General features: G+C 47.1%; 1 protein-coding gene across 1 annotated transcript in view; it reads right to left on the reverse strand.

Moving 5' to 3' along the window:
- The window catches only part of LOC128584280 (ALK tyrosine kinase receptor-like), a 635794-nt gene that overhangs the window by 7617 nt on the left and 611974 nt on the right, over window positions 1-16203 (reverse strand). The window contains exon 6 of the mRNA XM_053589323.1: window positions 2454-2585. Coding sequence (XP_053445298.1) covers window positions 2454-2585 — 132 coding nt within the window. The remainder of the gene's footprint in view (window positions 1-2453; window positions 2586-16203) is intronic.

The following is a 16203-nucleotide window of genomic DNA, read 5'->3' on the forward strand; positions in this document are numbered from 1 at the left end:
CACCTGACTGACTTAGGGGAAGCAACTCATCACATGGGCTGAAACAGCCAGCAGGTCCCTGGCTGCCTCTCTGGAAATGCCTCCAGGGGCCGCTCGTGTGCTAACTGTGCCTCTGCCTTCCATGTGGACAGGAACAAGGAAAGCCATTGGCATTCTCCATCTCTGGGAGATGTTTGAGCTTGGCATAGGATCCAAGGTGAGCTGAAATTGGAACCCCATTTCTTTTTGGCTAATTGAATAAAGGGAGAGGAGCCAGGCAAAATGGCAAGATGGCAATTTATGTGACAATGAAAACTTTGAAGGGAGGAAGAGGCGCTGGGAGGATTTCCATTGCTATAAACTCATCAGGGCAGTATGCTTAGAAGGAAGCCACTCTCAAGGAGGCTGGTAGAATTAGGGTTAGGGGTCAGCCGAATTTGGAAAATTACTGCTAAGGCCAGTTGCCGAGCAAAAGATTGACCCATGGGGTTGGGTCTAATGGTGTCCACTCATCCTTTGATCATGCTCTTCTCTTCTCATTTGTCCCAAGTACCTGCTCAGCACTTAGCATATTGCCGAACAAAGGGTTCTGTCCTCTAACCCTTTGCCACTCAAATGGTGGTCCAGGAACCAGCTGTATCCACATCACTTGTGAAACTGTTAGCAGTATGATGTCTCAGGCCCACCCCAGCCTACTGAGTCAGAATCTGCATTTTAAACAAGCCCTCCTGGTGGTTCTCCAGCATTTGAGAAGCACTACCCTAACCAGCCCCCTTTTTGGCCTGTAGCCAGTTATTTCATTGGCTGGACGGCCAGATCGGGCTGTGTGCGGGTCAATCAATCCTGCAACATTCAGCAATTATGACACCTGATTCCACTCTAAGAGAGACAAATTGGTAGAGTCATAGAGATGTGACCTCGCAGCAGCTATGGGAGCTGCCAAGTATAAAGTCCGGGCCAAATGACTTCTTTTCCTTCTTGTGTGACAACTCTGTTAACAGTTTTGATAAATATGTGTTATACATTTTTTTGAACATATAGAGTCATGGGGAAAAGTGCTAGAAGAAATACATCAAAATATTATGGTTATCTCTGAATGTCTGAGAGGGAGGATTACGAGCAATAGTATTTTCTCTTGTGCACTTTTCTAGATTTTCCAAGTATTTTACAACCAGCATGTTTATTTTATAATAAAAAAAAACTTTAAAAACAACTGGGCTTGCCTGGTAGGAAAAGCATCCCCACAAAATAGATGAGGTGATCAAGTCTGTGGAGGGGTAGCGATCTGCCTGCAGTTCCCAGGGAGTTGTTGCCCCATGGAGAGTGAAGTGGGGACACTCAGCCCCTTTCTGAGGGGCACATGCCACTGAGGCCATTGGTCAGGACACACAGGGAACTCAGAAGACCCCCCCTCAATACATTATTGCATCGGTGGTGTCTTGCTTGGATTTGGCAGTGTTTAACTGGAAATGTAGAGGTGTCTGTGTCCGAGAGGGGAAGGAGAGTGGCCTGCTGGGGTCTGGTTTGGAGGAGGGGTGTCATGATTGGTAGAAAAGGGCAGAGGGATGCTGCCTCTACCTCAGGCCCTCCACTTAGTCCACCTGGAGGAGTTAAGGGTTGCCGAGAGATTAGTAGGGTTGCACAGGGGCATCTGATACTCTACAGGCAACCCGAGAGCATGCAGGAGACGCCTTCTAGGGAAGGTGTGGGGAGTTGGGGCTGGCCCTTTGGTGGGACGAGTTGACTAAATACAACCTAATTTTTCTCTCCAAATTTCAGTCATGGCAGGTGGTCAACTACCCTGGCCCGAGATGAGTGGTCCTGATAAGAGTTTTTAAGACCTGGACATCCCCAGCAGAGCTTCATTGTGAACACCTGCTCAGAGAAAACATTACAGGTTCCCAACTACCTGGGAAAGACAAGTGCAGTCGAGAACACTTCCCTGTGACATTGATGTTGGTTCTGGAAACCATCCGCATGAAGACAACAACAACATTAATAACAGGGCTGCTATTTGCTGAGCATTTATTATGTACTAGGAGGGGCTCTGGACATTCAGGGTCAGCTGGCATCATGTTACAGATGAAGAAACCAAGAATCAGAGAGGGAGGCCAGTGATCTTACCCCCACCCCACCCCCAAACATGGGAGCAGGGCCCTGGTCCCCCTGACTTTTCCTGGCTTTTTCATCTTGTGAGGGGGGTGGGCTGTAGCTAGGTTTAGGGCTTAACATAACCAAGTGCTGGAAACTTATTAAAAAATGAGCTTGGTCTGTAGTGGTTCTGAGTGTGGCTCTGAAGGCAGGCCACAAATCCTAGCTCAGCCTCTTACAGACCCTGTGCTTTGTCATGAGAGCAGTCACATGTGTCACTGAATGTCAGGAAGGAAGCTCACCTGTCTGGGGAGATGGGGGCAGGAGGGGGGCTGTGGGCATGAGCTGGGCAAGGAGGGGTGGAGGTGGCCCCATCTACTCACGGCATAGCTGGCCCTCGTCTTCTCCCTGGGCACAGTCCTTGTGGAAGTCACAGGCCTGCCCAAGCTGGAGGACTGTCCCGTTCCAACAAGTGAAGGAGCTTTGCAGGGCCATCTTGGAGCCTGGGGTTGTTCCTGGTGAACACACAGACACACGAAGGTCAGTTTGGGTCCAGGCACCATCTTGGTGGTAGCTAGTGCTAATCAGTGCCCCGCTCCATCCCACCCACCTCAGTGCTCAGCTGCGAGGGGAAAAGATGAACAAGGATGCACTGGGCTGTGTTTCCCAGCCTCTTGGAGCCCCACAGAGGGGTGAGCTTTTTCGAATCAGCTTCTGCTGATTCTGATGTAGAACTGTCTAGGGTAGGTGATCTCTAATATCTGAAATTCCATGGCTTGCTGGTTCACTGGCCTGCTCCCCATAGCATTGACATCAAGTCCAGAGTGATCACTTCTGGAATTCCTCTGTCTATCTAGCACTCCTGCCTATGAGGAAGGTAGGCAGTTCTTTACAGGGCCCATTTCCTAATTGGGGACACTGAGGTCAGAGAGGTTTAATGACTTGTTTGAGATCACACAGCTGGTATGTGGGATTCAGACCCAGCCTGCCAGGCTGTAAAATTGCTCTTTCCATCTCATGGAAGGTGATGGTGGAGGTGGCCTTCTCTTTCATAGAAGAGGTTCAGTTTGTCAAATGATAGCAGATAACCACCTGGCATTGTCTGACTGGCCCCCAGCCTAGCTGGGCATACTCTGCAACTCCTAGGCATTGGGAAAGTGGCTCCCTTCCTTCCAGGGTATCCTATCTGAACCCTCGAAACTGCTCTTCAAAGTCCCCTGTGATCTGGTGCGAATTGCCTGTTCTATCTCATCTCTCTTTGCCTCTCCCCAGGACCTGTGAGGACTCCTCAGGGGAGACACGTAATGTCATGGTCATGTGATAGTACACCCCATGCCCAGCTGCTGGAAACCCTGGTGACTGCCCAAGTCCAGCTCCCATACTATGCCTGTGACAGTCTTCACAGCTTCCTCCAGCACTCATTTGGCCTTGGTTCCATGAAACCTGCCTCCAGAACATGTGTGCCACATTCTCAACTTCTCCATCACATCGTTTGAGCCCCTCCTGCCCTGGCCAGTGCCTGGCCCCAAGGGACTCGTGATCATCCAAAGCCCAGCATAATAAGTTTAGACCAACATCTCAGTTGTTTAACTTGTTTTGTGACTAGGCCTTTGTGGTTTTCTGAACTAGTCACCTGTACCCCTTTCTTCCTCACAGAAAGAAAAGCATCAACTCCATCTGTCCCTGTGCCTCAAGACATCCCAAGGCCGCATTTCCCCCAAATAACTTAAAGGTTGAAAACTCACCCTTTCCCCCCTCTCCCACCCCCAATTCTAAATACAGATGACCCTTGAACAATGCAGGCTTGCATTTCATGGGTCCACTTACAAGTAGGTATTTTTTAACTGAAGGCTGAGAACAGCATTGGCAGGCTGAGGGGTCCGTGTACACAGAAGGGTGACCTTTCGTATGTGTGGGGTCTGCAGGATGGACTATGGGACATGAGTATTCACAGATTTTGGTAAACCCTGTGGGGCAGGGTCTGGAAGCCCATATACATCAAGAGACTGAGACAAAAACAGGATCAAAATACTAACAGAATGGCAGAAAGAGATACAACACTCATTTCGAGAGGCAAAAGCTCAAATTCATTTGCACCCTTAATTCTGGGTGTTAATTCTCCACTTTCACTCATGTATTCTTTTTTTTTTATTGTTGGGGATTCATTGAGGGTACACAAATATCAGGTTACACTAATTGCATTTGTCAAGCAAAGTCCCTCTTATAAATGTGTCACTCCCCCAAGAGGTGTGCCAAACACTGTGACCCCCCCACTCCCTCTCTCCTTCCCTCTCTCTGCTCTGCGTTCCCCCACCCCCCATCATGTACTAGGTCATCAATTGTCCTCATATCAAAATTGAGTACATTGGATTTTTGCTTCTCCACTCTTGTGATCCTTACTAAGAAGAACATGTTCTACCTCCATCCAAGTTAGTACAAAAGATGTATGGTCTCCATCTTTTTGAGTGGCTGAATAATATTCCATGATATATATCTACCACAGCTTGTGGATATATATCATTCCTGGATTGGTGGGCATTTAGGTGGTTTCCACATTTTGGAGATTATAAATTGAGCTGTGATAAATAGTCTAGTGCAAGTGTCCTTATGGTAAAAGGATTTTTTTTTTTCTTCTGGGTAGATGCCCAATAATAGGATAGCAGGATCAAATAGCAGGTCTAGTTTGAGGATTTTCCATACTTCCTTTCAAAAAGGTTGTATTTGTTTATAGTCCCACCAGCAGTGTAAAAGTGTTCCCTTCTCTCCACATCCATTTATGTGTTCTTGAAAACTGGGAGGTAAATTCTGGCAAAGTGGTGCTGGTCCAGCAAAGATGGCCTATCCCCAATAGTGCAGAGCGGAGGAGATGCTCTTGCCTGGGGCACTTATTTTGGGGTGCCTTGAAGGGGTTGGGGTGAGGTGTGGTGGCTTCAGGGTATGTCCCTGAGACCAAGAGCACATCAGGAGCTGCATCTGCCTGCTCACTACACTTGTAACGGGCAGGACGGAGAGCTCTGTCATTTCTACTCAGGAGGCGGAAATGGGGAAGCGCAGCAACATTGCTCATCCTCTTTGCCTCTCTTTCAGGGCACAGGGAGTTAGAATAATCAGAGGAATTCTTTGTATTTGCTTGATGATTGCCTTTTTATTTTTCTTCTTATGTCTTATCATAAGAGATTCTTAAATACACATAGGCCCTTAGTACCATCACCCCCAGCCCTGCCACAAAAAAAAAAATAAATAAAAAAAAAGCAAACTCAACCTACAAAACAAATCTAAGCTATGTGGTGTTTTATTCACACCTTATGTCCCATGGTGCGTCTTCATGAACACCAGAGTGTTACACCAATTACTTGTCACTCCCCAAATAGATCTTACAGCTTCTTTTACTTTCCTTCATTCTAAAAATATAAGTCAATTGTCTAAAGTTCAAAACCCGGGTAAAAAGAAACAAAAATAACTCCCCAAACCCCATCACCCAGAGGCTACCATTTTTAACATCTTAGGAGATTTCTTTTTAGTTTAGTTTTTTTCTGCCTACACTTTAAAAGTGTGTGTAGTTGTATCATGTGAACACAAAATTTCAAATAATTAAGGTTGTATCACAAGCTTTTCCAAGGGCTTTAAAATTATCCATAAAATACTTTTTAATGGCTACAATACTGTGTGCTATGTCCCATCATTTATTTAAACATTATTCAATGATTGGATTGCTGTTCCTTTTTATAATAACACTTTGAAGAATATCTTTGAGCATAAACCTTTGCCTGCATTTCAGATTATTTTCCTAGGATAGATTCCCAGAAGTGGAATTACGGAATACAAAGGTATAAACATTTTAAAGGCTCCTGATACATATTGCCAAATTGCTTTCTGGAAGTTAATCCAATTTATGCTCTTCACCAGCTGTGTTCACACATGCATGCCCCTCACACTACATCCTGGCTGACCCTAAGGATTATCATCATTTTTATTTTTAACTAAAGGTATCTCCCTGGTATTTTATATTGGATTTATTTGATAGTCAGAGAGGTTGATTTTTTTTTTTAATGTTATCAACTTTTATTTTTTCAGCTTTGGTTTTAGGGAATTTCCCACTTCCTCATGCCAATGTATCTATCAGTTTCTTTGTGTTTTCATATTGAGTTATATGAACTCATTAATAAGGATGTGAAACTGTTTATTACATGTTTGATCATTTTACCCAGTATTTTGTGCATATTTTCATTCTCTTTGTAATGTATGTACATAAACATTTTAAAATGTTATGTAACCCAAACATAGGCATATTTTCCTGGGTGATTTCTTCTCTTTTATCGAGGCCTAAAGAGGTTGCCCCACATGGGATCAGCTGGTAACATGCAGGTTAACCTTTGGAAGTTGGGTTGCCCTCTCCTCTGGGAGTGCCACCCACCAACTCCTCACCTTTCAGCCCTGGGTATCTAGATCTCACCACCTCATCTGGGCCATTTTCAGGGATTCTCCCCCTTCATGCTGATCCTTTCACTTACACACATTACCTCTTGAATTTAATGTGTCAGACATGCCTGTCTTTCTCACCGGCTGTAAGTGGATTGAAGTAAGTGACTTGCACTGCAAATGTCTGTCTTACCTTCAAGAGCCTACAACAATGCCTGATGTATAGACCTCCCCACCACATCTCAATATTTGGGAATTGAATTGATCCTGTGTATTATCTGAGGAAGGTATCATCATGCCTATTTTATAGTTGAGAATTCCAAGGCTCCGCGTGGTTACAAAGCTTGCTGAGGGGTTGGTGGGAACCCACAGTTTTGGACCCCCTGGTTCTCTATCCTTTGTGCTGTGTCTGTCTGTTAGGATCATCCAAGAGGCAAGAGTCCTCAGGAGTGGGCCTGGTGGGTATGGAAGGGCAAGAAGTTGGCATCCCTGCCCTTCATCTAGGAACCTCGATAAAGGAGGGGGTTCAGGAGTGGGGGCAGTACTGCTTCCACTCTGGATTCCCAGGATTTTGCCGCCCCAGACTTCTCTGACGCATAGCCCAGAGAGGCTGGCCTTTCAGCACTGCTTCCACCAGCTCCTCCCACCTCCTCCCCAGCTGGAGACTTCCAGGCTCCCTGGCACAGCCTCCTCTGTCCCGCAGGGCGCTTTGTGCTTACGAGAGATTCAATTAGATGGATGCTGGCACTCTGATCTCCGCTGCCAGCCCAAACTCAGAACTAATGAGGCACAACAAAAAACAACCGCTCTGTCTTCTTAAGTTCTCTTTTTATGGAGCACATAAATTCTAAGGAGGAAAGCGCTGTTGGTGAATGGTTTTAATCGAGGGCCTGAGTTTTTCTAAAGAGCATCCTTTCTGTGGTTATACACAATGATTGTTCTGGCCTATGGAGTGGGGTACCCCGAGGCCCTGGAGGGTCATAGCCTTGTCTCCAGAGCAGTGAAGAAGGGGCAGGGGCTTGACTGGCATAAGAGTCAGCTCCTGTTTCCTGCTGACACTTCGGATACCTTCCTCCCGTGGGTGCTGGTGATTCCTGGTAACCCAGTGTTTTTCAACCATTTTTATCTCACGGCACCCTTGAACCTATAGTTAAACTTCCATGACACAATTAAATTATGTTAATGGAGTGCCTTGAACTCCTTTCAAAAATACTTTAATTAATGATCTTTAAAAATTTTCATGGCACACCTAAGATCCCCTCACGGCACACCAGTTGAAAATCACTGTGTAGCCACTGAAATGCCCAAATGTCCTAATCAAGGAAGGTAAGGGAAGTCTGAGATGAAGCCACTCTGGGAAGAGTTGGAGCTTAGAGATCTCTCATTGGTAAGGCTCTTCTCCGTGGGAATTGACTTACCAGCTTCTGAAACAGTGGTTCCTCCCAGACTAACAATGTAAGTCAGTGGGGGTAGTAAATCGCCATCCTTCCTTGCCTTCGTGTAGCATTTCAACAGCTTATAATGTGTTTTCTTAATCCTTTGTTTGACTCTCATAAAAAACTGGCAGAATAGTGATTATTATTCCCATTCGATTAATCGGAAGACTGAGGATCTAAGAGCCTAAACAATGCACGGAGAGGTACGTCGTAAACACTGCAGCACTACAAAATGTGACCAGTGACTTACTGGGTGCTTTGCCCATGCTCTCATAGCTAGTAAACCACAGGGTAGAGGGCCCAGAACCTGGTCAGATTACCCTAGATTGAGTTCCTCTCCCACAACTCAGATTAAATTTCTTGCCAGGCGCAGGACCCTGACTGCTCCAAGAGTCACTTGGGAAGTGAGAGGTACTGCCTGTGTCCAGACTCCACCTGGACCAATGCAGTCAGTATCTGGGGGAGAGACCCTTGGCACTGGTGGTTTCTAGAAGCTCTAAAGGGCATATGATTGAGTACTGTCCCTAGAGGATGAGAGGTCTCTGGCTGAGATAGCTGTGGGTCCTTCCCTTGTACAGTGTCCCCTGCGATCTGGGGCACTAGGAGGGCTGTCCTATCTCTAGGACCCCCCCCCCCCTTCTGCCTCTGGTGTCCTGACTCTGGGGTTCTGGCAGCAGTTGTTGACAGTGCCATGTTTATGAGGTTGACTGGACACAGTCACTGCCACCTTTACTAACGCTGGTCATTGTGAATGCCGCTCCCCTGAAGTCTCTATCCGCTCGTGTGTCTTCCCTGAGCCTCTCACCCAACCAGCTGCCTCTCATCTTTGGTAATTCCTGCCTCAGTCTCCTGTCATTTGCACCCTGGAATGTCACTCCTGCGATGGCATGCCACATTTATTTGCCCACTTATCTGCTCTCTGGCTGCAGGAGAAATTAGCTCAGCTCTGCATCACAGACATGGGCCCGGTCAGCTTGTGTGAATCCCCGTTTTACACCACGGGTGACTTATTGGGTTTCACTGCTGAGAACAGTCCCTTTCCCCTAATTGTGCATTCCAAACAGAAACCCACAAACACGCCTCTCCTTCGGTTGTGTCTTGGAGATTTGATGCTGCAAAACTTACATTAACTCTCCTAACTCAAATTTCTTTTTTAAACCAATGTCAAATTTGGGGGCACTTAATGAATTTTTAATTAAGGTGATTTATGTGGCATTAAAAAAGAGGCACATCTGTACCAGCTTCCTGGCCATCTCCCACCAGCTTGCTCTTGCCTAACTGATGATACTCGTTAAAGGGGGAGCTCTGAGCGCTCCTCCAGTGAGGAGGGGCCTGCTCTGAGATTAAAGCCCAGGGCAGACAGAGCGTGGAGGGGACTGGTGTCCAGAGGACTCGGGTCAGGCCGGTGTTGGAGCTGGAGTCCAGGGGACTGGGCCAGGCTAAACCGGGAGAATCAGGTGCTCAAGGGTAAGCCAGCCCAGAGACGTGAAAATGGATGGTGACAGGATGAAAATGCAGTCAGGTACATGGGCTAACAGCTGCAGCTCCCTTGCTGACATTAATGGGGGTGTTGGAAGGCCCATGGACTGTGTATATTAAGCCTGGCAGGGACCAGTCCTGCTGAGGGCTTTGGGACTCATAAATTGTAGTGTGGCAACCTCATTAAATAACCAGCTTCATGGGCTCCTACTGAAAATGTTAAATGGTGGGGAGCAGGCCTGGCTCCGGTTGGCCACTGGCAGCTGGGTGAGGAAGTGCCATTCTGGGACTTGGAGGAACTGGCTTGGGGGTCAGCCTTGCCACTAGCCCTCTGAGCCCATGAGTGAGTCCCTTTCTCTCTGGGCCTCAGCTTCCTTGTTTGTACACTCTCTTAGTGGGCCAGCCATTCATGCTCACCAGGGCGGAGGCTATGTGCGTGAGTGGTGTGCCCACAGCCCCCACATAAGAACCATGTGGTAGCCTGACAGCCACACTGCTTCCTGGACCCAACTGCAGCCCTACAGAATATCCAGGAGGGAAGTCCAGAACCAGCAGGTGCCACAAGCTTTTTGGGTGACAACTGAGTACACCTGAGTCCGAGAACCTCTAGGGCTCAAGAAATGCACCTTTAGTTCCTTCTCATGGAAGAATCCCCAGTCCTCCATTGCCACCCACCCCCCGTGATGCTGATTCCCTCCTTGGTCTCAGGTCCTCAGAGCTCCATCCACACCCGGATTCCATTTCTGTGTTTATTCCAGTAGGCCCAAGGTCCTACTTTGCTCAGTTTGCATTGATGAGACAAAACACAAACTGAGCAAAGGTTTAGAGAAAGTACTAGTAGGTCAAACCCTTCTTCTACTAGTGTGGTGAACACTGACACACTTTACAGTTTCACCTTCTGGAAGTTGGGGATGCTATTGAACAGGGGCTTGGGGGATCAGATAAAATCATGCATATGTCAAACAATATGTGGATTCTTTGAGGACTTTGGGAGAATTGGCCATGAAGGGTGAGTGGAAAGGGCCAACATGGGGTCCCTTGATCTTGGGACAGACAGAACCTCTGGGCATCCCTCACGCCACATGGTGGAGGTAAAGCTAGACAGGGCCAGGCCCTTTCAGCAAAACAACATTGGGCATGAGCCCAAGAGTAATTTCTGACACAAGCAATAGCTATTAAACCTAATACCTGCAATGATGGCTTCTCAGCATCATTTGTCTCTGGAGTCACCTCGCCATTGGAGTTGGCTTTCTGAACCTAGTTTCATAAACATTTGCTGGTTTTAATCCCACTGCAGGCTTGGCCTGCTGAGTACAGCACACTCCACAGCTCCACCGTGACCCTTTGCATCTTCAGCTAACCACCCTGACTTGCCTTTTGTTTCAGCTTTTGGGTAACTGGGTTCTGTTGTCTAGAATCCTCTTCTCCCTCTGAACAATGCGTCCTAACTCATTCCACTCTCCACAGTTGCCTGCTCCCTCTTCTGCCAGAAAGACAAACAAGTGTCTCCCTCCAGGGTGCCCTGGAAACATTATGTACCTTTAACTGTGCACTCACCTCATTTTATGGAGTACTGATATCCGCCTTGCCAGCTTCTCCCACTAAATTCTAAATTCCTTGAGGCAGGGAGTCCGTCTCACTTACTTTATCTCCGGAAGAGTGCCTGACACATAGCAAGTGCTAATGAATGTAGTTGAAGGAGTACAAAGTAGATCACTAAGTTTAAGTAGAAGTATGTGTGAGGTGGCATTTCCCAGCATCCTGCTAGGAAATTCTAATTCCTCTGGGTTGCACGGCAGAAATTCCACCCACCTTCCCCTCTGTCCGTTTCAGTCTTGGGTGTATTAAACAGGTATTTTCAGAACTTCTACTCTGCGTCTGGCACCGGGGTGAGAGTAGTGAAGAGAGAGTAACACAAGTGACCTCATTTGTAAGGTGGGTCACCGGTGTCACCCCTGCAGAGGTGATATTTGAGCTGATATTGAAAGATGAGAGAGAATCAGCTATGTAAACAGCTCGTGGAGGAGCAGAAACCACAGGCGGGGGGTGAGGAAAATGCTCATGATTCAGAAGCAGAGCAAAGGCCAGGATGGCTCAAGAGAGTCCCCAGGGACCTGGGGAGTCAGGAGGGCTGCAGAGGGAGGCGGTGGCCCGACCAGGCAGGGCCCTGCAGGCTGGGTCAGGGACATAGATCTTACTTAAGAAGCTTAGATAAAGATTGAAAAGCTTTGCTAAGTCTTTAAAAAGATCCTTCTGAGTGATGTGGGAAGAGTTGCTTGGAGAGGGCAATGGAAGAGGGCCCACCAGCCGGCAGCCTCTGCTGTCACTGGCCACGCAATTTGTGCAGGCAGCTTGGATGAGGCTGGAGATGTGGAGAGGGAGGGAAGAGGGTGGATGTGATTGACGCCACGGAGGTGGACTGGCTGGACTAGCTGATGGCCTGAGGTGAGGGTCGCCTGAATGATGGTACTAGGGCTAGACCAGGACTGCCCACTGACATGCCTGAGCCACTGGGGGCTTATTTCACAGTTTCAATTCCTTGGACAGAGTCGGTCCCCATAGAAATTTACTGAGGACCACAGGGATTCCCGCAGGCCATCTGCAGGAAGGCAGACAGAATGTGTTTCATTTTTGCGATCGAGTTCTCCAAAAGAATTGAACGTTTTCTGATTCCTTTGTAGCCTTCACAGCCTCTTTATTTTGTCACACGATCCCTTTCCTAAGGTTTCCCTATTTGACATTTATCTTCATGGCTTTGCTGAAGAGACCCACCAATAATTTTATGTTTAATATTATAAATGACCTCTGTGTACATTTTGTCATTAATCTCCCTGAAAAGTGGTGACATTTAACCATTTTGCACCATAGCTCCCCACAAAACATGTCATTTTCTCCTCTTGTTTGTTCAGTGAACAAGAAGCGATTCCAGCCGTGCTTTGAAGAATTAATACTAATCATGAACAAATTACAGCTACAGCTGAGACCCCTACAGGGCCCAGGGTTTGGATTATGCACAGAGAAGGCTGTCTGGGATGGGAGTGCAAAGACAAGGAGGGGTCATTCAGCCTGGAGGAATAAAAACAGGAGCACCTGGTCATGGGGAGTGGCCCCTTGAATAGCCTCCAGTTGACAGGTGCATTGGGCCCTTGTGGGGATAGACAGGCGGTCATCCTCTGTCTCCCCTGGATCCCTGGAAGGGTTGGCTATTTGCTAAAGAAACAGGATAGCCACTGGGTGCTGATGCCGACATCAGCCATGATAATAATAACCTCCATCCTCACCCATTTTTTGAGTGCTTACCATGTGTAGTCCTCAGCTGAAGGCTTTCTATACATTATTTCATTCAGATCTTACAGCAACTCTATAAAGTAGTTGTTCTCTCCTTTTACTGAAGAAAACTGGGATCCAAGGATTTGTAAAATCATTCTCAAGATCATAAGGCATTAGCAGGATATCGTGTCTGTCTGACTTAGAATCCCATGCTCTTAATCAATATGTGAGCCCCACCAGAGTGGAAAAGGCCATTTAAAAAGCTCCAGGATAAGCAAGGAGGACAGTGGGCCCTTGGCCCGTGGAGTGCCGAGGAGGGTGTGCACACAGGCGGCGGCAGGGCCCAGGCCAGCACGCTGGCCTCTCGGGAACCCACAGGGAGTGGCGGACTGACGAGTGAGTCCCGGTGGGATTTTTGAGTTGGATTCTTATCTCTCAAAGGACTGGGGAGAATGTTTTTGAGGAATGCTGCACCAGCTAGGTATTAAGATAAGCTCTAGGCACAGGGGAGTAAGAAGGAAGTTACATATACCCTATCAGCATTTGTCCCTGTGGGCTAGGCAAAAACCCCTTCTATAGCAGAGGTTGTTGGGAGTAAACAAGACAATTATGGAAGCATACTTTGTAAACCACCTAGTACTGATAGATGGTTCAGATTTTATTTTTAATATTAACCACCTGAACCCCAAAGAGGCCTGCTCTCTCACCTCCTTATTTTTACTGAAATGTTAGCCTTCTCTTCTTGGCAACTTTATCTAAAATCTCTCCTATTCCCCACCCCATATCACAGACACTCCGTATTCAGGACTACACATGATAAACACTCAAAAAATGGGTGAGGAGGGAGGTCATTATTATCACGGTTGATGTCGGCATCAGTACCCAGTGGCTGTCCTGTTTCTTTAGCAAATAGTCAGCCCTTCCAGGGATCCAGTGGAGACAGGGTGACCTCCTACCTATCCCCAAGAAGGCCCTTGCTGTACTGTTTCTCCTTGCCACTCGCAGTTGGGCAATACACACTTGTTAGTTTCGTGGTTGGCCTTTCTCCCTGACATTTGGGGATTGGGGAGCTTCATGTGTGTTTTCACTGCTGAACTCTCAGTGTCTAGAACAGCGCTGAGCATGTGATGCCTGAGATCTCAATAAATGTTGTGGAAAGAATGAGTGAAAGATGCTCTTTAATAAATAATTTCGGGCAATGGATTCAGAAGAAGGACTTATGCTTTATTTATAATTTAAAATTGGTATTTCAGAGAAAAAGCATTTCACTGAAGAGGACTTCCACATGACCTCAACTCTCATGACTACATGTATACAAAGCTGGGATTTGTTCATATAAAAAGAAAATTATGCAAGAGGCTCTTAGCAGTGAACGCAGTCTTCTCTGTGTCCAAAGGCCCTGCTCAGTAGCGCCAACTCCATTCTGAGTGATGGCTGCATACTCATACCTGCAACAGGGCACTGGCTGGGCAGCTCGTGAATTTACAGCTGTGCCAGCTGCTAAGGGCCATCATGTGTGGAAGAGAGAGAGGTGGCAGATCCACGTCATGTAGTGATAGGCTGGGAAACAGTCGGAAAGTGCTTCCTTTCCAGGCGTAAACCAAGTGGGGGCTGGGAGCAGACCCCAAGCCAGCAGCATGTAGTGATGGGCCCTACTTCCAGCCAGGTACAAGGGTTTCCTTGGAGCAACTGTGAAGAGCTTCAGTGGGATTCAGTCTGATAGGCACAGTCCAGGCCAATCAGAAAAGATCAAGGTCACTTGCTTTGTCTAGGAATCAAGAGCCTCTTAGCATTTTTTAGTTTTTTTAGCATTTTTTAGTTTTTATTTCTTTTCTAAGACTCTCATGCTAAGGTCTAAACTTCTCAGAACCACAAAGTTGGGAGAAACTGAATGAAGAAAGAAAAGTGGATGATTAGGCAGGAAGGATAAATAACAACAGTAACAACGATAATATGTGATATTCATGAGTATCTGCTATGTGGCCCCCGTTTATTACCTTTCACTTGATCCCTTGAGTGAACATGGTTGAGATATACAGGATGCCTGATGTAGGATGGCTGCTACCCCCCAAAATAGAACGTGATGTTGGCGAGGATGTGGGGAAATGGGAACTCTTGTGCACGGTTGATGGGAATGTAAAACGGTACAGCTTTTAGTGATTCCTCAAAACAATTACAACTAGAATTACCATATGATTTAGCAATCCCATGATTGAGCACGTACACAAAAGAATTGAAAGCAGAGTCTTGAAGAGATGTTTGTACCTCCTGTTCATAGCAGCATTACACAATCGGTCAAAGGGGGAAGCAACCCAAGAGTCCATCGGGGGATGAATGGATAGACAAAATGCAGGCTGGACATGCAAAGGGCCACGATTTAGTCTAAAAAAGGAAAGAAATTCTGACATGTGCCCTAACATGGATGAACCTCGAAGGCATTATGCTCAGTGAAATAAGCCAGTCACGAAATGACCAGCATACGATTCCACATATAGGAAGGTAACCAGAGTAGTCAAACTCATAGAGACAGAAAGGAGATGATGGTTGTGGGAGCTGGAGAGAGGGGGGATTGGACAGTTGTCTAAGGGGTAAGGAGTTTCTGCTGGGGAAGATGGGAAGGTTCTCAGAACTGGTTGCTCAGAAGTGTTGAATATACCTAAACACTATTGAACTGTACACTTTGAAGATGGTAAATTTTACATGTATTTACCACAATTAAAAAAGGAAGATGGCTGATTATGCTGGCCTTGAAAATAAACCCTAATTAAGATCGCAGGACAGAAAGAAATCAGTGCAGCCTCCTGAGAAAAGCCTGTCTCTGGGGCTCGGTGGGGGTGCGGGCTCCTCTTCTCCTCTTTCTTCTTCAATTCTGGTGGAATATGGTGGTGTGAGGCATCAGGGAAACCTCAGATCTGACCTGATGCTGCCAGGTGCAGCAGAGCACCCTTGGACCTGGCGTCTGCCTCTCTGAGTCTCGGTCTGCTTATCTGTGAAACGATGGGGCTGGACTGGGTGAGCACTAGGTGCTCTTTCTCCTCATCACGGTGGGTCGGGGTCTTGGCCAATGACAGGGAACGGTGGAGATGAGCTTCCATGTGTAGGAGGAAGGGGCCGCGGGGATAACTGGAAGACACACTGGAAAGCTGATGGGGAGACTCCCACTCGGCTAGACTCTGCTAGGCCCTCGATCAGCTATTAAATATGAAGTACATCACGCAGAAGGCTGCTTTGGGCCCAGCAGGTCCCCAGGCACACGGGGCTCCATTTCCACTTTTATGAGTCTTTCTAAACACGCAGGGATTTCTGCCAGGTACTGTGTGGTAGAGAAGGAAATGCTACTGAACACAGTCTACAATTTCATTTAGAGACGATAGGTGAGAAAACAGACAAGATTTGATGGGACTGTGAGGACCAGTCATGCCCACTGGTGTTGGGCTGACTGGCCAGCCTGCAGGGACACAGACCTATGTGTCCTCTTAGTTCAGGAAGTGTCCAGAGAAGGAAGCGATTTTGTCATAGGATCCCTGGC

Source organism: Nycticebus coucang, chromosome 4, assembly GCF_027406575.1.
Source record: "Nycticebus coucang isolate mNycCou1 chromosome 4, mNycCou1.pri, whole genome shotgun sequence".
NCBI classification, from domain to species: domain Eukaryota; kingdom Metazoa; phylum Chordata; class Mammalia; order Primates; family Lorisidae; genus Nycticebus; species Nycticebus coucang.